This window comes from Bos grunniens, chromosome 10, assembly GCF_055505025.1.
Source record: "Bos grunniens cultivar Pamir isolate PY7600 chromosome 10, Bosgru_T2T1.0, whole genome shotgun sequence".
Taxonomy (NCBI): Eukaryota; Metazoa; Chordata; class Mammalia; order Artiodactyla; family Bovidae; genus Bos; species Bos grunniens.
In genome coordinates, this window is record NC_141174.1 from 1,810,732 (window position 1) to 1,832,319 (window position 21,588).

A 21,588-nucleotide genomic window follows, 5' to 3' on the forward strand; every position below is an offset into this window, starting at 1 on the left:
TTAGGTCAATTCCAATGAGGTAAAGGAATAGAGGAAAATAATACCAAGTAGACCACGTTCTCAGAAAATGAATGTATACACTGATGTTATGCACATTGCTTAGCAACAAGCAATTAAAAAAAATGAAAAAAGAAGTACAAAAAGCAATTAAAGAGACATATGCCTTGTAAAGTAATCAGGTACAAGGTGAAAATGAGACAAGCCAAGATGAAAAGTGAATTTAGACCTTAAAGAAGGTTAAAATAATATTCACATTTGTTAATTGTCTCTTAGGTCAGTTTTAAAAAACAGACACTGGCTTGTAATAACCATTAAATAAAATAATTGTCCAAAGTAGACCTATTGATTGCTATCAAAAATGTTCTCCATACTATTTGTGTAAACATTGAAAATAGATTTAGATATTCATATGGTTTAATATTTTAAGAAAGTATATTTTAATTCAGTATGATAAAAACAAATCTGTGAAAATGATTACTTAAAAATATGATTTAGGAAGGCATTTGGCAATGATTTCCATCTTTCATTTTCTTATTTTGGATATAAGTTGTTGCTTTGTACATATTTAATACTTTATTTAAAATATTTAGAATAGCAGGTAGCATCCAACATGTTTGTAAAGTTCAAAAGCACCTTTATGTAAATAATAGCTTCTAAAGGCCAGTAGACGCATTTCAAAATAAGCAAATAAATCGATTCCGCCCATTCGCAACAGTGAAAATAGAACGCATTTCAATATATAAATTTAGATTTGACCTTGTAAACACTGAAAGCATTATAAACCTCAAATACCAGTTACCACAGAATTCATCTGGTGAAAACTACTGTCTCAAAATATTCTTCAGAGTCTGTCTGAACTGCAAACTAGAATTTTCCTTCTCTCTTTTGAGAGTCTCAGGTTGTTTTCCTCTGACCTGTGTAGGCTGAGCGCCAAAGAATTGATGCTTTTGAACTGGGGTGTTGGAGAAGACTCTTGAGAGTCCCTTGGACTGCAAGGAGATCCAACTAGTCCATCCTAAAGGAGATCAGTCCTGGGATTTCTTTGGAAGGAATGATGCTAAAGCTGAACCTCCAGTACTTTGGCCACCTCATGCGAAGAGTTGACTCATTTGAAAAGACCCTGATGCTGGGAAAGATTGAGGGCAGGAGGAGAAGGGGATGACGGAGGATGAGATGGCTAGCTAGCATCACAGACTCAATGGACATGAGTCTGAGCAGACTCTGGGAGATAGTGGTGGACGGGAGCCTGGCATGCTGCAGTCCACGGGGTCGCAGAGTAGGAACATCTGAGCGACTGAGCAACACAGTAGTAATGACCAACATCGCGGCAGTGCAGTCCGAATCTCCAACAGTCTTGGAGAGAGCACAGACTTCATTACAAATGTAGAAAGAACTGAACAAAAAATGATAATGATCAGTCTCTTCATTATTGAGTTTTGGGACCTGAATGTCATTACTCATGATACAGTGTAGCAGCTTTCTGTGACTTAGAATTTTTCCTGCTCACTGTTTTGGGAATGATCAGTTGAAGTACACAGTTGGTTCTCAAAATAGTTACTCAGTGACTTACTATATAAAGGGTGCCTTTTGAGTCCCTGATGGCTCAGTTGGTAAAGAATCCGCCTGCAATGCACAAGATCCTGGTTTGATTCCTGGGTCAGGAAGATCCACTGGAGAAGGGAAAGGCTACCCAGTCAAGTCTCTTCAAAACTCTGCAGCGCCTACCGATTTTATATGTATTTATTGTTGTTGTTTGTTGTGCTTTTTGTTTGTCTTCAGCCATGTGGCCCAGAATGCAGGATCTTAATTCACCGACAAGGAATCAAACCTGTGCCCCATGCAGGGAAAGCAAGGAGCCCCAACCCCTGGACCTCCAGGAATTCCTCTGATTGCACAATTAGATCACCTCAGTTCAGTCACTTCAGTCGCTCAGTCGTGTCCGACTCTTTGCGACCCCGTGGACTGCAGCACGCCAGGCCTCTCTGTCCATCACCAACTCCCAGAGTTTACTCAAACTCATGTCCATCGAGTCGGTGATGCCCTCCAACCATCTCATCCTCTGTCGTCCCCTTCTCCTCCTGCCCTTAATCTTTCCTAGCATCAGGGTCTTTTCAAATGAGTCAGCTCTTTGCATCAGGTGGCTAAAGTATTAGAGCTTCAACTTCAGCATTAATCCTTCCAGTGAACAGTCAGGACTGATTTCCTTTAGGATGGACTGGTTGGGTCTCCTTGCAGTCCAAGGGACTCTCAAGAGTCATCTCCAACACCACAGTTCAAAACCATCAATTCTTCGGCGCTCAGCTTTCTTTATAGTCCAACTCTCACATCCATACATGACCACTGGAAAAATCATAGCCTTGACTAGACGGACCTTTGCTGGCAAAGTAATGTCTCTGCTTTTCAATATGCTATCTAGGTTGGTCATAACTTTCCTTCCAAGGAGTAAGCGTCTTTTAATTTCATGGCTGCAGTCACCATCTGCAGTGATTTTGGAGCCCAGAAAAATAAAGTCTGACAGTGTTTCCACTGTTTCCCCATCTATTTCCCATGAAGTGATGGGACCGGATGCCATGATCTTCGTTTTCTGAATGTTGAGCTTTAAGCCAACTTTTTCACTCTCCTCTTTCACTTTCATCAAGAGGCTCTTTAGTTCCTCTTCACTTTCTGCCATAAGGGTGGTGTCATCTGCATATCTGAGGTTATTGGTATTTCCCCTGGCCATCTTGATTCCAGCTTGTGCTTCATCCAGCACATCCGGCCCGGCATGCCATATGATGTACTCTGCATATAAGTTAAATAAGCCTGCCCGCCTGCCAAGTCGCTTCAGTCGTGTCTGACTCTTTGTGACCCCATGGGGTTCTCCAGGCAAGAACACTAGCCTGGGCTGCCACTTCCTCCTCCCAGGTAAATAAGCAGAGGGACAGCCTACAGCCTGAGGGCCTCCTTTCCCGGGTTTGTATAAGTCAGTTCCATTCTGGTTCTAACTGTGGCTTCCTGACCTGCACACAGGTTTCTCAGGAGACGGGTGAGGTGGTCTGGTTAACCCTACCTCCCTTTGTTTTACCAGCTTTAACTCATCTCAGACTCCATGTAGTTAACACATTCGCAGGATGGTTTAGCTTCAGAGTAACCAGGAGGAAATGCAACAGATAGCAAGAGTACAGACTGAGAGAAAACTGTTAATATATGAAAAAGCCTCTCATTCATGTGAATGTAATGGGGGAAAAACATGTTACATGTAAGTAAATATGTAATATGTGCAATGTAAGACTTTTCTCATTCTGCGGAGCCCCTAAAACTTTCTTAAAGGACAGTGAGGAAATGTACATCTTCCTCAACACCTGGGGACCCAGCTCATCAAGTTGGTCACTTCCTAAAGCCTTCCTGAGTCGGGAGCCGCGTCCACAGGCCTGTCAGGAAGCCCTTGCCCCGGCAGTCTCTGGTCTTCGGCCCTAGACACACAGTAACAGGGCATCTTCCCCCTGGCCTTTCTGAAAAATAAGTACAAATTGCAAGAAATGCAGTACAGGTTGTGAGCCGTCAGTACATTAGCTGTGACACCAGGAGATCTGATGGGAGTCAGGAGGAAAAGGTGTAAATTGCAGGATAATATCAAGGGGAGGTCAGTCTGTTAGTAATTCAAGGACTCTGATGGACTTAAAGAAAAGGCATGAATTACAGGGTAATATAAAGCAGAGGTCAGTACATTAGTAACACGAGAAAACTGGCAGCTTTGGGAAGAAAAGGTGCAAACCGCGGGATAGTGTAAAGCAGGCGCTTCGCTTTACAGACGCACTTACATCTGGTCAAGGAAGCACGCTGGCCGTACCTACCATGGCTGGAAGCTTCAGGATTTTTGTCCTTCCATTTCGCAGCAGATCTTTATGTCTTTTAGAATTATTAATTAGATTCTAAGTGCATATTACAGAGAAGAATTATTATGCTTTTTAGTACAGAAAAAACTGAGTCAGAAGGATTCCCTCAAAGCCTCTGAATGCGTGAACCTGTAAAGCACATACTTGTCAGCTCTAATAAATGCGTACCTTTGCGGGGGACACATTCCTGCACATCGTCACACATTTTTCCACAAGGCTCTGTCACTTCTGGGTTCAAGATGGAATTTAAAACAATCATGCCGTTTAAAACATTTTAAATAAAAATTTAATTGACATATGACAGATAATGATTGACCGCGGGAACTCCTGGACCTCTCTCGTTTCTGCACATCTTAAGAGTAAGGCACTGACTGCCTTTTGTCCCACAGCCCCTTTTCAAGAATGTTTGTATAGCAAGTATCCTTGGAAGATGCAGTCAGTGTTTCCTCCCAGAACAAAAGGCAGGCGTGCTTACCAGCCATCCTAAGAGGCCCGGGCTCTGCAAGCTCAAGGCCCCTCCTCTGGGATGTGGCTCTTTACGTGCGTAGCCTCCTCTCCGAGCCCATCCACATCGCACCCCCCCCACAGAATCCGGAGGTTCGGAAGCCGACGCAAACGCACGACGCTCGCGCTGCTTGCTCTGCTGTGAGTTACGACGTCCTCTGAGTCTGAGCCGGGAGACCTGGACCTTCTGCCGGCATCCGTGAGACCGATGGGCTGCTTTGGTAGCTTGCAGTGAGACTGAACTCTCAGATCCTTCACAGTTCTTAAGGGCTTCATCAGTGAGGATGGGATGCTCACAATGACACGGCTTTCTGGAAAAATGATTAGGAAATCACGGTTCTTAACAGAAGTTGAAGCGAGTCCGGGGGACTTGGTAGCGGATATGCTGACCAAGTTATACAGTCACCCAGGCAGCTGAGCGGTCTCTGCTTTGGTCCTTGTCGATGAAGAGCTGTTAGGGAGATAGTTGCCGTGGATTCACAGACAGCTGTCCAGAGCCGTCTGGGTTGCGCTTCCTCTTCTTCAGGCGTAGGGCTTCCCCACCAACACGGCGGCGGGAAGCCTCAAGTCCCCATCGTACACGCTAGAAATGACGAGCACACCGGCTCCTATTGAGTGAGCAGAAAGTTGTACCCCGTTTCAGATAACAGCTGTGTAGACAGACACCTATTCTGAGAATGAAGGAAATTTTGTGACCGCTGCGGGCAGGTTCAAGGAGAATCCTCAGGACTTTGGCCGAGTCTCCAGGGAAGTGAAGGCACGTGATGCCTGCGGAGGAAGAAAGACAAGAGCCGCGCCATGCTAGGCTCTATGTCTCCCACTTCAGATCCGTTTGGAGGGAGAGGTCTCCAAGCTTTCGCAGTGTTTGTGCAAACTAAATAATATTCTCTTGAGGGTCCATCTTGGCAAAAGAAAATTTGAAAGACAAGGGAACGATACATTTGAAGTTTAAGAGAGCGGCCGCTTCTGAAGGCAAGCACAGGGCTGAGGTCAGGAAGGCAGATGCAGGTACCACTGTAATACTGGCAGTTCTCTAGTTCTTGGATGGGAGTGGGCTCGTAGGTTTTGGTTTCATTATCAAGCTTCATGAGGCAGCTGTTCGTGAACATATATTCACTCTTTTGTGTGTATCAACTATTACATAATAAATTTTTGTGACTAAGTTAGGGAATTTTAGTTTATAATTAATACTGTTGGATTGCTGTGAATGACATAGCATCTGGTAGATTCCTATATGGATTTCAGTAGAGTACAGGATGGTGTCTTTCCTTGAGGGTGCTACCACATTGAACAGGAAAATGGGGCATCTACGCAACTTTGTGCAGGAAATATTAGAGAGGCTCCGTTTTGGACCTTCTCAGATAGTCGGGATATCATGACATTTTTGCAAATGAAGTACTCTCATATATGCCTAAGCTAAGATCAATTTCCGCTGGATCATCGAAAAAGCAAGAGAGCTCCAGAAAAACACCTATTTCTGCTTTATTGACTATGCCAAAGCCTTTGACTGTGTGGATCACAATGAACTGTGGAAAATTCTGAAAGAGATGGGAGTACCAGACCACCTGATCTGCCTCTTGAGAAATTTGTATGCAGGTCAGGAAGCAGCAGTTAGAACTGGACATGGAACAACAGACTGGTTCCAAATAGGAAAAGGAGTTCGTCGAGGCTGTATATTGTCACCCTGTTTATTTAACTTATATGCAGAGTACATCATGAGAAACGCTGGGCTGGATGAAGCACAAGCTAGAATCAAGATTGCCGGGAGAAATATCAATAACCTCAGATATGCAGATGACACCACCCTTATGGCAGAAAGTGAAGAGGAACTAAAGAGCCTCTTGATGAAAGTGAAAGTAGAGAGTGAAAAAGTTGGCTTAAAGCTCAACATTCAGAAAACAAAGATCATGGCATCTGGTCCCATCTCCACATGGGAAATAGGTGGGGAAACAGTGGAAACAGTGTCAGACTTTATTTTTCTGGGCTCCAAAATCACTGCAGATGGTGACTGCAGCCATGAAATTAAAAGACGCTTACTCCTTGGAAGAAAAGTTATGACCAACCTAGATAGCATATTGAAAAGCAGAGACATTACTTTGCCAACAAAGGTCCATCTAGTCAAGGCTATGATTTTTCCAGTGGTCATGTATGGATGTGAGGGTTGGACTGTGAAGAAAGCTGAGCGCTGAAGAATTGATGCTTTTGAACTGTGGTGTTGGAGAAGACTCTTGAGAGTCCCTTGGACTGCAAGGAGATCCAACCAGTCCATCCTAAAGGAGATCAGTCCTGAGCATTCATTGGAAGGACTGATGCTGAAGCTGAAACTCCAATACTTTGGCCACCTCATGCGAAGAGTTGACTTATTGGAAAAGACTTGATGCTGGGAGGGATTGGGGGCAGGAGGAGAAGGGGACGACAGAGGATGAGATGGCTGGATGGCATCACGGACTCTGTAGACGTGAGTTTGAGTGAACTCCAGGAGATAGTGATGGACAGGGAGGCCTGGTGTGCTGCGATTCATGGGGTTGCAAAGAGTCGGACACAACTGAGCAACTGAACTGAACTGAACTGAAGATCAATTAAGAGTTATTTCTAGATTCTGTTCTTTTTCATTGCTCCTAAAAGCAGACTGTAAATGTTTTATATATTTATGGTGCTAAGGGGGCATTATCCAGGCATTTGAAAAATTTAGGAAAATATTCTATGTACTCTACCCACTTCTCTCTCCCAGGAGAATGGAGAAATCTCATTTCCCTTCCTAACTCTGTCTTCTGTCTAGGAGAGAAAGAGAGAGCAGGCACCCTCGAAGTTTTTCTCAGGCAGTGAAACTCTAAGGAGAATTCTGTCCTTTTTTATCCCCCAAGAATGACTGCTGCTCCTTGCTGACCGATGAGCCCCACAGGAGGCCTCTGGGAGCTCTCCAGCCCCTCCGGGTGTGGAAGAACAGCAGCTCCTCGGCCTAGCTGACCTTGAGAGTTAAGACACTAGATTCTTTGGGAGGTCACCCCTAGGGTGCTGTCATCATACTACTGCTAAAGATTTTTATCACCCACTGGAGACTAAACGCTTTTCATGCTTTGTTTCATCTACTCTTTCCAGCACACCCAGGTGGCTGTTATCATCACCTCCATTTTATATTTGTTTGTTTGTTTGGCTGTGCTGGGCCTTGAGAGTCCCTTGGACAGCAAGGAGATCAAGCCATTCAATCCTAAAGGAAATCAACCCTGAATATTCATTGGAAGGACTGATGCTGAAGCTGAAGCTCCATTACTTTGGCCACCTGATGCAAAGAGCCGACTCATTGGAAAAGACCCTGATGCTTGGAAAGATTGAGGGCAGGAGGAGAAGGGGCTGACAGAGGCTGAGATAGTTGGATGGCATCACTGACTCTATGGATTTGAATTTGAGCAAACTCCAGGAGACAGTGAAGGAGAGGGAAGCCTGGCATGCTGCAGTCCATGGCGTAGTTCTAGCCAGAAGGCAAAGTCTGTTCTGCAGACTCTACAGCTCGGGCTTTTAGCAATGCGACAGCCTTGTCATCTCATCCCTTAATTCTAACAGTAACGTGGGGGCGTAAGGAACTTTTTTCCATCATGAACATCAGAAGTTATGTAGTGGGAACAAGTGGGCAAGCTCTGTGACCTCCAGGGAGGACGGGGACTCCCTGGCTGAGATCCTGTTACTCCTGTTTCTAGAGAATTTTATACTTTTCCTTCTTATCAAAAGCTTGTTTTGATCTGGGTAGTTAATATTGTTGGATAAGTTGGAGTTAACTTTTCTAAAGCGTGAGGAGGAGGGACAAGCCCCTCGGAGATGTTTTTATGTTGCTAAACATGGCGACATTTCTTTCACCTGCATGCTTTTGTTTCTATGAGAAAGCGAGCAGGGTGCGAACTGCGCTTCTGTCTCTGGTTTTCTCGTGAAAGCCACGCATGCCATTTTCCTCCTGATCTATAATTGGTCCCTAGGAGGGAAGTAAATTACTTGACTCAAAACCAGGCTTCAAAGGCAGAGTTTGAAGTGTCTTTCTTTATCCTGAGCTTGCAGATTTGTCTTTAGTCGGCTACTGAGAAAAATAAACAAACAAATACTTTAATCTGACTTACAGAGCACTTAAAACAAGGAAGGCGGCAGAAAAGAAGCAGGAGGCGCCTCCCCAGGGGATGCCCCAGGCCGGCAGCATCTGGAAGGCAAGTGCTGCTGCCTGAGACAGGGGAGAGCCCCAGGGGAGTGTCTGCAGGAGAGCGTTCGGCACGAGAAGGTTCGAGACGCTGCTCTGTGGGGACTTTTGTCTCCACCTGTTCCTGTTGTTGTCTAGTTGCTAAGTCATGTCCAGCTCTTTGCGACCTCATGGACTGTAGCCCGCCAGGCTCCTCTGTTGACATGTACTTATCCGTACCTTATTTTGGCGGGAAAGACCATGAGTGTTAGTTGCTCAGTTGTGTGCGACTCTTTGTGACCCCAAGGACTGTAGCCCGCCAGGCTCCTCTGTCCATGGGATTCTCCAGGCTAGAATACTGGAGTAGATTGCCATGTCCTATAGTACAGCCACCAGAAAGCCACCCAGGGAATCTCTCTAGAAGGAAAGGGAGGTTCAAGACCACAGGTGGGGGGTGCCCTTCATTTATGAGCTTAATGTAAGCCACTCTGCTTAGATAAGCAGGTGAGAGGTTCTGGGCTTCCCTCTATGGTCCTGGGACCCTCCTTAACCAGTGATGAGGCCCAGGAATACCTGTCATCCAGGCACCAGTCAGTGCAGGCGAGGCGCTCGCACCCTGCTGCTTGGCCGAGCTCACCCCGGAGCCGTGGGAATGGGTGGGGTCTTCTCCTCCCAAGTCCCGGGGATCCTTGATAACAGCCATGGGGGCAGGTCTGGGGTTTCTAGGGAAGCTAAACAGTGCCAGCAGCATAGGGGTATTTATGTCTTAAACCTTACACCTCCTTTCAGAACCTTACGGAGATGTGCGCGTCAGTAAGAGAGTGGGAGTGAATTACTTTCAGAGTCGATGGTGAGGCCGTCTAAGAGTCCCTGAAGCCTGTGTCCCCACAGCAGCCTTCCCCTGACACACTCGGGCGGCCACCAGTCTGCTCGTAGCTCTCAGGTTACCCCGTGGTGTTTGTCTCTGACACTCCCGTGCCGTTGGAGAGTCTGATTTTTTTAATATTTATTTATTATTTATTTGGCTGGACCAGGTCTTCCCTGGGACATGAGGGGTCTTCACTCCTCATCGTGGCACGCATGGTTTTTGGTTGAGGCAGGCAGACTCTCAGCCGCGGCGTGGGGGGTCCAGTTAGTTCCACGATTGGGCGTTGAACCCCGGCCCCTGTGTCAGGAGCACAGAGGCTTAGCCACTGGGCCACCTGGAGAGCCCCAGATCTGAAGTTTAAGGAGGCTAAGTGTGGGGGTGTGGTAAGAGGAATTCAAAAAGGTGTAGATCCTATTTGTTTAGGACAGTTATGCATTATTTAAAACTTACTTAAAACTTTGAACAGTGTTCCTCATTGACATAGTAGAATGACTGTATCAGCAGGAGTTTGGAAGAGGGGAATGGCAAACAAGGCTTGCTGCTGCTGCTGCTGAGTCGCGTCAGTCGTGTCCGACTCCGTGCGACCCCATAGACGGCAGCCCTCCAGGCTCCCCGTCCCTGGGATTCTCCGTGTCCGACTCCGTGCGACCCCATAGAGGGCAGCCCTCCAGGCTCCCCGTCCCTGGGATTCTCTGTGTCCGACTCCGTGCGACCCCATAGAGTGCAGCCCTCCAGGCTCCGCTGTCCCTGGGATTCTCCGTGTCCGACTCCGTGCGACCCCATAGAGGGCAGCCCTCCAGGCTCCCCCGTCCCTGGGATTCTCCAGGCAAGAACACCAGAGTGGGTTGCCATTTCCTTCTCTAATGCATGAAAGTGAAAAGTGAAAGTGAAGTCGCTCAATTGTGTCCGACTGTTACGACCCCATGGACTGCAGCCCACCAGGCTCCTCTGTCCATGGGATTTTCCAGGCAAGAGTACTGGAGTGGGGTGCCATTGCCTTCTCCGAAACAAGGGTTAATGGCCAGTAAAAATTTCGTGATCTTTTGTTCTCTGTATATTTTATCTAAGTTTAAAGAGTTTGTTGTTGTTGTTGTTTATTTGTTTACTCTCTGGTTGCGGTGTGTGGGCTTCTCACGAGTGGCTTCTCTCGTGAAGCACAGGCCCCATGTGCGGGCTCAGTAATAAGGGCACGTGGATTGAGTTGCTCTGCAGCATATGCGATCTTAATTCCCTGACCAGGGATCCAAGTCATGCCCCCTGCATTGGCAGGCAGATTCTTAACCACTAGACCACCAGGGAAGTCCTCAGTTCAGTTCAGTTCAGTCGCTCAGTCATGTCTGACCCTTTGCGACCCCATGGACTGCAGCACGCCAGGCCTCCCTGTCCATCACCATCTCTTGGAGTTTACTCAAACTCATGTCCATCAAGTTGGTGATACCATTCAACCATCTCATCCTCTGTCGTCCCCTTCTCCTCCTGCCTTCAGTCTTTCCCAGCATCAGGGTCTTTTCCAATGAGTCAGTTTCGCATAGGTGGCCAAAGGATTGGTTTCAGCTTCAGCATCAGTCCTTCCAATGAATATTCAGGACTGATTTCCTTTAGGATGGACTGGTTTGATCTCCTTGCAGTCCAAGGGATTAGGGAAGTCCTAAAGAGATTTTAAAATTAAGAATAAATGAATGTCCATTTTTTAAAAACAGGAATGGTTTTATTTCTTACAATTTTTACTTCTCTAAATCATACAAAGCTATATTGAATTCAGAAATCTTGTCAAATAAGGCAAAATATATAACATTAGAAAATTTTAACCCCAGGTTCTTTCTTCAAAATATTAACCAACTGCATTTTGTTAATATTCACGTTAAGTAGTATCAAAACGAGCATTTGTGGCCATATCGACACACATGCATCCTGTGCAGGGTGCTTCCTGGTTGCTGGGGATACAGAGGAATAGAAGGCGATCTTCTTGTCCTCAGAAACCAGCGCATTTGGAGAAAAGGACAAAACATGGGAATAAACAGTAGCACGTTACTCCCTGCCTGTTTCCACTAAGTCTAAATGTTACTCGCTCAGTGCTGTCTTAACTCTTTGCAACCCCACGGACTGTCGCCCGCCAGGCTCGTCTGTCCATGGGAGTCTCCAGGCAAGAATACTGGAGTGGGTTGCCATTTCCTTCTCCAGGGGATTTTTCCCTACCCAGGAATTGAACCTGGGTCTCCCACATTGCAGACAGATTCTTTACTGTCTGAGCCACCAGGGAAGCCCCCTAGTTCCACTAGGTGAGATGAAATAAGCAGTTCAGAAAAGGCAGCAATTCTTCAGGGAGGGGTGGTCCTGCGGAGGATGAGAGAGGCTCTGATCCTGTAAGGAAGGGGAGGACCTCACAGGTTGCCAAGTAAGTTTGCTTTTGCAGTTGCATTTTATTCCATTTCCCCTAAAATTATTATTAGAGCATACTGTTTGATTCCAAGATTTGCTTTGGTATATTACAGTTTCCTATGGAATTGCTGGGATGCTGGGAAAGATTGAAGGCCAAAAGGGAAGAGGATGACAGAAGATGAGAAGGTTAGATAGGATCACCAACTCAGTGGAGATGAATCTGAGCAAACTCTGGGAGACAGTGAAGGCAGGGGAGGAAGGACTTAGTGACTGAACAGCGACAGCAATAGAATTGTTAGGATCTGGTCTCATGGATCACTTCTGACTGTGTGTTCTCCAAAACTTCTGTAATGGTTCCCTATTGTTCTTTTAGAATTATTTTACAATAATACAATTCTAAATTTCTTTTATAGTGAGAGCAAAACTATTGCCAGAAGCAAACTAGAAGATATAGGTATCAACAGGTGTATTTCTTGTGACATAAATGTAGGGACCATTTCTTATCTATAAGAGCTAAAGACTGTTCTACCTACACAGCCACTGTCTTTCAGCATCTGTTCCTCACTGTGGCCTTGACGTGACACATTCACTCGTGAGAATTTCAGAAAACTGAATCTGACTACAGTCAAGCTGGCAGAGTTCTTCCCTGGATTTATTTGACATTAATTTGTTGGATTAGTCTTCAATCAATAAATTAGGAGTAAACATGAAATTTCTGTTTAGTGTTATTTCTTCCCATTAATCATTTCCTGTCCCTGACTCTCCATCTCTTTCCACCAAGTCTGTGAGTGCCCGTCTTTGGCCTGTGAGTTCCTTCTGGGTAGGCCTCATCGACTCCCTGGAGCTTTGAGTAGTGCTCAATGAAAGCTTAGTGAATGAATGAAAACAGCATTTTACATATGATTAGAAAGAAGACATACGGAGGAGATTAGCTATAAATACACATGTATGATTTTAATTTTCACAGGCATTTTTTTAAACAATCTTTTAAAAAAAAGTGTTTATTTGGCTGCCTCCAGTCCTCAATGCGGGGTGCAGCATGCAGGCTCTTAGGCTGCGGCATCGGGCTCTCTGGTTGCAGTTCGCAGGCTCCAGAGCGCAGGCTCAGCATTGCAGCACTTGGGTTTAGTTTAAGTTTAGTTTAAGTTCACGTGAGATCTTAGTCCCTTGACCAGGGATCGAACCCCTGCATTGCAAGGTGGATTCTTAACCGCTGGACCACCGGGGAAGCCCCCTAAACAATCCATCTTATGAAAGTAACTTCCTGCTGGTCTTACCTAGTCAAAAGCTAATCTTGATTTGAAGGAGGCAGGATTTGTGAGCCTCTCAAGGAGGCTCATATTTTTGAACATCAGTTATTTTGTAAGAAGGGCCTGTTCTCTGTGACATATTAACACGTCTGATGAAGTGGATGTTCGCGTTTTAGAAGCTCTTTGGCTGCCTCTTCTGCATAATTAAGTTCTTTTCAGAGCGGCTTCTACACTGTCGATGCCACATGTGTATTTCAGACTAGTGAACACAGCTAGAATCTGATCACCAGCTTCTCAAAGCCGTCCTCCATTGCCCAGCAGGCGGCTTCCTGTCAGAATTCATTTCCCACTTGGAAAGTATCTCTCTGACCCGCTGACTTCTGGACACAATTCACCCTTCACATATTTGAGTCTGCCCCGCGTCACCCGTCCTTAGCACCTCAGACGCCAAAAGACCCTCTTGTAATCAGAGTGATAAAAATCACCATAAACGTCAGGAGGCGGAAAGCTAAGAAGAAGGTTTGAAGACTTTTGTTCCCTTGATCTTTCTAATTTAAAAAATGCTTTTAGCATGTATCTATTTCTATTACGATAGTTTAAGAAATTAAAGACTTATGGTTGAAGCCAGATGTTTTCTCAGTTCCTTCAGTCTTTGGATGATTCAATTAAGCTTTGGCAGAGTTGCAGTAAATTCAGTTCAGTTTAGCAAACAGGGTGACCCTTTGGCTGGCCCTCCTGTTACTGTGGTCTCTACCATGCTTTAGTTGCAATAAAGCTTGTGTGAGTGATCCAGATATGCATGCTGGGGAAATTAAAATTCACCGTGGAAGAGGAGTAGGTTGGGCAGGTATCGTCCAAGAAGGAATTTCATGCTGGAGAAAGTAGAAGGTTTGGCTTACAAGGAGGGGAGTCATGCCAGGTAAGGGGCACTGAGATGGGATTCAGCAGGGCAGGTACCGATTCTTGGAGAGGGATGGGACATGAGAGAATGGTCTTCATCTGGCTTCAGGCTGCAGAACTGGTGCCCGGGAAGCCATGGTAACTGTCCAGGGCTTAATCGAGGAGGTCGTGTTTCCAGAGTAAAGGAGACGGACAGGTGAAGAGGAAGTCAGATCTTAGGAACGTTACACAGAAAGAATCTGATAGCCTCCAAGGCTGATTGGATGTTGGGAACAGCGCCAAGAGAACTGTCTGTGAGCTCCCAGGGCTGGGAAGCCTGGGTGAGTGGGAGAGCTGTCCATTAGCACCCAGCAACTATGGTGCAGATCAGGTGCTTGGTAAGTGTTTGATGACTGAGTAAATGGCCTGCCTTGTATTACGCTCCACCCTGGTGGTGGAGAACCGTCAGACTAAGCATCAGAAGCAATTATGAGCTTAAAACCTGGAGATCTCCATGTCCCACGCCCCCACCTCTTAGTGTAGACGGGGGACTAGAGTGGGAAGCGGTCCAGGAAGAGGCTTGAGAGGATGCATGCGAGTGGGGGGAGCCGGGCAAGGAGAGGGCAGGAGAGAGCCTGCAATCTGCAGCTCCGTGAGAACAAGGGGAAGGCGGGGTGTTTCAGGGAGACAGAGTGGACGAAGGTGTCAAAACATCATAGGTCTAAGTTTGATTTTGTCCCGGAGAAGGGCGCCTTGCTGATGCTTGAGGAGCCTCAGGGAAGTGGCAGCAGGGGATGCCAGCTGGCAAAGACCTGAGTAGGGAGGCCATGCTTATATCATTGGTGAGACTGTAGACAAGAGCCTTCCCTCAGTTATGTCCAGCAATGAACCGCTTTGAAGGAAGCCTACTCCTTAGCTGACTCGTGTTATGTCAGAAAATGCCAGTATGTCATTAATACCTGTAGCTGTAAAATGTACCTATTTCCACACTGTAACCCCAAAACATTATTTTTACAAACCATTTGAAGATAACATTTTTATTTTCTTTGATTCTACTCTTTCAAAATTTCGTTTATCCCTCTCGGAGATTTATTTCTAGGTCACTGATTCAGATTTCAAAACCAGCACTTTCTATGAGCTTATTTTATGCCTAGTAGAGTTGAAATTCAAACATTTTCTGAGAGTAGCAACTGAAATAGCTTCAAAGACATTTTTCACATCCACCTTGTTTTTTTCCTTTGCTGATTGTATCTTTTCCAAAATGCCCCAGATTGATAGCTCCTGGGATATAGTATGCCTGTAGTAACAACACAAGCTTTTGAGAATTGAGAAATATACTGTTTTTGTCCTGGCTCTTGAAGAGGTTCCTTTACTCCTAAGCACAAGCTTCCAGCCAAGGGGAAGAGTGCGTAGGAACAGGAGTCACAGGACCTAGCCTCAGTCCCCGTCTTTGTTGTGTGATCTTGGAGACTGCAGTAGAGGGCCAATTAGGTCTCTTTCAAAACAAAAAAAAATCTTGGAAGATCCTTGTTGGTTATCCATTTTGAATAGAACAGTGTGTCTGTGCCACTGGCTCGATGGACGTGACTCTGAGTAAGCTCCAGGGGTTGGTGAAGGACAGGGAAGCCTGGCACGCTGCAGTCTGTGGGGTCGCAAAAAGTTGGACACGACTGAGCGACTGAACTGAACTGTGTGTACATGTCAACCTCAAACTCCCCAAATATCCCTTCCTCCCATCCTTCCCCCGCTTCTGGCAACCGTGGACCTACCGTATAGCCCAGGAAACTCTGCTCAGTGTTGTGTGGCAGCCCGGGTGGGAGGGGAGTTTGGGCGAGAGAGGACACGTGTGTATGGATGGCTGAGTCCCCCTGCTCTCCACCTGGAACTATCACAGTATTGTTAATCAGCTATACTCTAATATAAAAAAAAGTTTTTGTTTTTTTTTTAAAACTGCCATGGAATTTGCTACCAAAAGAAAATAATAAAATAAAATAAATCTCAGAATCCGTGAATATACTTTATCATTTAACTTAGTCATCAAGCCTACCGTATGGTATGGTCCCACACTTGGAGATGTTCTGTTTACCGTGGGACGTCATCTGCCCCTTTGTCTGGCTGACTCTCTCATCCTTCTAACTGCATGGTGTGTATTTTCTGGTATCCAGCAGCCCCCAGCCCCCACACCCCAGCACCCAGCACCTATGGTGCAGGTCAGATGCTCGGTAAGGATTTGACGACTGAGTAGATGGCCTGTCATGTGTTACGCTCCACCCTGCTGATGCAGAACCATCAGACTAAGCATCAGAAGCGATTATGAGCTTAAGACCATGGAGAGCTCCACGTCCCACCCCTCCACCTTCAGTATTTGAGTTTCTATAAATCGGCCTTTCACATCCATACTTAAAAATATCCCCATTGGTCATGCTCGTGTGAGAAGCGCTGATCCACCATCTGTGAGTTCCTGGAGGTCACAGATTATGGTTTCTATCAGCTCACTCCCGGCCCCTTGGGTAATCTCTGGCGGAAAGTCGGTATCCAGTGTTCGTGAACAAATGACTCCAAACGTGGAGATTAACGATAAATGAGAACAAAATGCTCCTTCTTTTGGCTGCAGATGTAACACCTTGAAACTTTAAATACTAATTTATACTACTCATAATATGTTCTATTTTTAAAGAAATGAATTGAATGCCCAAATTACCAGTTCTGATAAATTTAAAAATTGATGGTTTGTCACCTAATAATTGTGGCTAGAACTCCTTTGCTTTGTTTGCTTAATGCTTACAATTTAGTGATGAGTCATTTCCTTTCATTATTACTTGCCTTTCCATATTGTTGTTGTTCAGTCACTCGGTCATGTCCGACTCTGCGACCCCATGGACTGCAGCACGCCAGGCTCCCCTGTCCTTCACTATCTCCCAAAGTTTGCTTACATCATGTCCACTGAGTCAGTGGTATTATCTAATCACCTCATCCTCTGCTGCCCGCTTCTCCTTTTGCCTTCTGTCTTTCCCAGAATCAGGGTCCTCTCCACGTATCTGCACCAGGTGGCCAAAGGATTGGAGCTTCAGCTTCAGCATCGGTCCTTCCAGTGAATATTCAGGGTTAATTTCCTTTAGGATTGACTGGTTTGATCTCCTTGCCTTGCCATACACCTTGTTTTAAGTTGTCTTTAAGAACTCACAACCTATTACTCTCTTTCAGTGACATAATTCTGATATTTTAAGCTATAGTTTCTTGATAGGTCATGATGTGAAGCCGGGAAACACATAGAACCAGCATTAACTCTGAGTCATCTCACAGCTCATGATCGTGTGTGTCATATTTCTATGCTCCAGAGAAGAGAGACAGCATTGGTTTTTAACTAAGAATATTATGCTATCCTTAATACAAAGCCCTTATCACTAATACCCTATTGACCTGTGTCTTATCTATTTTTGAGTAACAAATTACCATGAGGCTTAGCAGATTAAAGCAATAAACATTTCGTATCTCACATAATACCTGTGGGTTGGGAATCTGGGAATGACTGAGCTGCTGGTCCTGGCTTCTCTTGCCTCTCATAAAGTTACACTCAGGATGTCAGCCGGGACTGCGGTCATCTGAAGGCGTGACTGGGGCCGGAGGACTCACCCCCCAGGTGGCCCCCGCAGACGCTGGGCATCCTGGTGCCTCTCATCCTCATGAGGCCCCCTTGTCAGGGCTGTGGGAGTGTCTTCACGGTAGAGGGACCATCAGGTGTTCTGCTGGTGATTTCATATATGAACTTTCAGGAAGAAAAGAGAAAGGTTAGGTCAGTAGCAGTGGTAAGCCCAAATGTGGGTTAAAAAAAACCAAACAACACCCAGCTTAACAAAAGTGGTAAGTAAGCCAGGTATCAGGTGTTTACACAGCTATCCCATTTCAAAGAAGTTCTCTTCCGGTTCTTCATCATCCCAGTCTTCTGTCTGCGTGAAACTTGCTCACATCCTGATTCTGGCAGTCACATGCTGCCACACTGCTTGGTCCGTATCTGTCTGCCCCACTGGACCGGAAGTGCAAGGTGCAGAGCTGTGACTTTCACCCTGAACCTCAGATGCTCAAGGCAGTGCCTGGCCCTTAGCTGATCTTTACTGTCTGTTGTTGAACTTCACGAGCCTTATACAACTGAATACCATTGTCTCCCTTTTCTCTGTAAGACTGGGTAACTTGATTGAAGGTCTGCAGATGGTAAGTGGCAGAGTTTGGGGTTCAAAGTCAGGTCTGGATTTTGTTCATCAGCTAAGATGGTGTTGTGAAGGCCCTCAGAGTCACCTGTGTGTCAGGAGGCCTCAAATGTCATCCTCGGGAGAAATTCCTTAGGAGATATCTCTGTATTTACCCAGAATGAATCACTATGGTTTAAGAGAGATTGCTTGAAGGAGACGTTTTTCTTTTTATGAAATTAAAGAATATTGAAGATAAACTGGCCTATTGCATTTGGGCTTCAAGCCAGTGTTTGGTGTTATCTGATGTGCTTTCATCTCTAAATGGTTTGCAAAAAATTTCTCACACCTCAAGTGCAAAGGGAAAGTCTCTTTCTCTTTTTCCACTTTTTTCAGGGATTCTACCCAGGTTGATTTGAACGATTTGAACATGGTGTTTAGATATGAAGTTGTTGTCAGTCTCTCAGTCGTGTCTAACTCTTTGCACCCCCATGACTACAGCATGCCAGGCTTCCCTGTCCTTCACCATCTCCTGGAGCTTGCTCAAACCCATGTCCACTGAGTTGGTGATGCCATCCAACCATCTCATCCTCTGTCGTCCACTTCTCCTGGCTTCAATCTTTCCCAAAAGCAAAAAGATAGGACATTGAAAGATAAACTCCCCAGGTCAGTAGGTGCCCAATATGTTACTGAAGAAGAATATTCTTCTGGAGAAACAGCTCCAGAAGCAAAGAAGAGGCTGAGCCAAAGTGGAAACAACACTCAGTGGTGGATGTGACTGGTGATGGAAGTAAAGTCCCATGCTGTAAAGAGCAACACTGCATAGGAACCTGGAACGTTAGTCCATGAATCAGGGTGAATTGGAAGTGGTCAAACAGGAGATGGCAAGAGTGAACATGGACATATTAGAACTGAAATGGACTGGAATCGGTGGATTAACTCAGATGACCATTACATCTACTACTGTGGGCAGGAATCCCTTAGAAGAAATGGAGTAGCCATCATAGTCAACAGAGTCGGAAATGCAGTACATGGATGCAGTCTCAAAAATGACAGAATGATCTCTATTCATTTCCAAGGCAAACCATTCAATATCACAGTGATCCAAGCCTATGCCCCAACCAGTAATGCTGAAGAAGCTGAAGTTGAACGGTTCTATGAAGACCTACAAGACCTTCTAGAACTAACACCAAAAAAAGATGTCCTTTTCATCATAGGGGACTGGAATGCAAAAGTAGGAAGTCAAGAAATACCTGGAGTAACAGGCAAATTTGGCCTTGGAGTATGGAATGAAGCGGGGCAAAGGCTATTGGAGTTTTGCCAAGAGAACACACTGGTCATAGCAAACACCCTCTTCCAAAAACACAAGAGAAGGCTGTTCACGTGGACATCACCAGATGGTCAACACTGAAATCAGATTGATTATATTCTTTGCAGCCAAAGATGGAGAAGCTCTATACGGTCAAGAAAAACAAGACCAGTGGCTGACTGTGGCTCTGATCATGAACTCCTTATTGCAAAATTACAGATATGGAGTTGGAGATCAGTAAATGAGGAGATTGTTACGGACCCCCTGACTAAACTGATCACTGTAGGAAGCCTTCCTGCAAAGGTCTAGGCCCTAAACTAAGGGCTCAGTGGATGAGCACATGCATTCAAGTGGTGTCTAATGTGTGCATCACCATGGGGACGGATGTGTGGTGGAGGGGTGGATAAGTTGAGCATCGCCCCCGGGCCCCTGGACTGGGGATGTGAGTTAGTGGTGGCCCCACTCAGTGTGACGGGGACACAGGCAGGGGAGAGGAGAGGGCTTGATGATGATGTCAGCTTGGGACGTGTCCGTGGGACAACCCGAACAGGTGTTCCGTCTGGACGTGGACCTCTAGGTCTGATGGCTCCAGGAAAGGGGAGTCACCAGGCTCTCTGGGAGAGGGCCTGGGGCTTAGCTGTGTCTGATGACGGTTCATGGATTGTTGGTGTGGAAACAGCTTCGGGGCACAGGCAGCCTTTCTTGGCTGTGCTGACCTTTTGGGAATCTCGGTGTGTATCGTTACAGCTCAGTGTCCCAGACAGACTGGGAGTGAGCACGCCCTTGCTTGTGGATGTAGACGGGAGCTGCCGCGTTTCTGGCCGACGAGCGCCCCGCCCTCTGCCAGGTCTTGCAGAGGCTGCTAAACGAAGCTTGCTCCTACTCGTGATTTGGCAATCCTAAATACCTCCTTTTTTTTTTTTTAATTTGCTATTAGCTTTCAGTGATGTTGGTATCTGTTCTGAAATGTCATTCAATTTCCTTTTTAAAAGAAAGCACAAATTCTTCTTTTATTCTCTTGGGAATATGCTTGTTAATAAAACTTGGTTCTTCCGTGTGGCTGTTGACGGAAATGGTTGTAGTGAGACCTCTTTGATTAGTCACTTACTGTCTGAGTCTATGAATTATTTCAGATGTTCTCTCTCTGTCTTGATCCAAAGAGTTATCTTGCAACATAACGCACTTCGCTTTTATTATATTCAGTAAAACTTTACAGCTCATTCTCTCTTTTTGTGCTAATCTGATAGCATAATTAAAATGTCTGACTTCAGTTCTTTCCTTACAAATACTGCCCAGCTCTTCTGCCTTTAATTAACTGAAATCATTCTGATGTAAACAAACACCAGTTGCAGACTGTATTACCTATACTCCTTTCTTAGGAGAATTCAAGTACATCCCTTGTTTGTTAAATTATAGTCTTAAAGAAGCAAGTGACATATTTTGTCATTTTGTATGATGCCAATAGCAAACAAAGGCTCACTTCTGTGTTTTCATTCTTGTTACACCTTTTATTAAATATTCATCTGCAGAGCCAGTGTGGGCAGGAAGAGGGGAGATGGGCTTTAGAGTCACACCAGCTTGAAGCTCTCAGCTCGGCCACTTCTCAGTGGCGCCACTTTGGATAAATTGCTTGACTACTTCCGGGCCTTGGTTTCCTTGCAGAGAAAATGAAGGTGATGGTATCTGCCTCGCGGATTATGGACATTCAGTGACACAGTGCAAGCCACATGCTTGGCACAGAGCCCAACACATAACAGGTGCCCAATAAATGCCATCAGTATCCATGTTGACACAGTAGAAGACGTTCTCCTAGCCAGTTCAGCAGCTTAAAGGAAGCGTCCAGTCCTTACACAGAGCCGTCCGGTGGGTGCCCGCGGTGTGTTGAACATTTGTAAGCAGAGGCTCCTCTGCAGCGCCGTCACGCACGTCTGCTCCAACTACTTGAGCGGTTTTCGTCCCCAGACCTCGTCTATGATGTTTATTCTCAGACCCCTTAATGCCAGCTGAACTTGCCCTTTAATTAGGGGATTTAATTAAATATTAGGCAAACAGAATGTCAGTACAAAAAGACAGCTGCTTTTTCTATATAAAAAAAAAAAAGTTTTGGAAAGACTTAATAAAGGTAACTCAATAAAGTGAAGGAAAACTTCTGAGGACCTCGAGTGGTCATTCTCACAGAGA

At 45.5% G+C, this 21,588-nt stretch overlaps 1 protein-coding gene across 19 annotated transcripts in view; it reads left to right on the top strand.

Annotated features, from left to right (window-relative positions):
• Window positions 1-21,588, top strand: part of EFCAB11 (EF-hand calcium binding domain 11) — a 170,992-nt gene that overhangs the window by 78,499 nt on the left and 70,905 nt on the right. For 4 of the 19 annotated variants that reach the window (XM_086319198.1, XM_086319199.1, XM_086319197.1 and 1 more), the window contains one exon: window positions 12,323-12,497. The exons of the other annotated variants lie outside the window; for them this stretch is intronic. In XM_086319198.1, coding sequence (XP_086175324.1) covers window positions 12,323-12,398 — 76 coding nt within the window. In that variant the 3' untranslated portion in view covers window positions 12,399-12,497. Of the gene's footprint in view, window positions 1-12,322; window positions 12,498-21,588 lie in introns of those variants that run through there. 19 annotated transcript variants of the gene reach the window in all.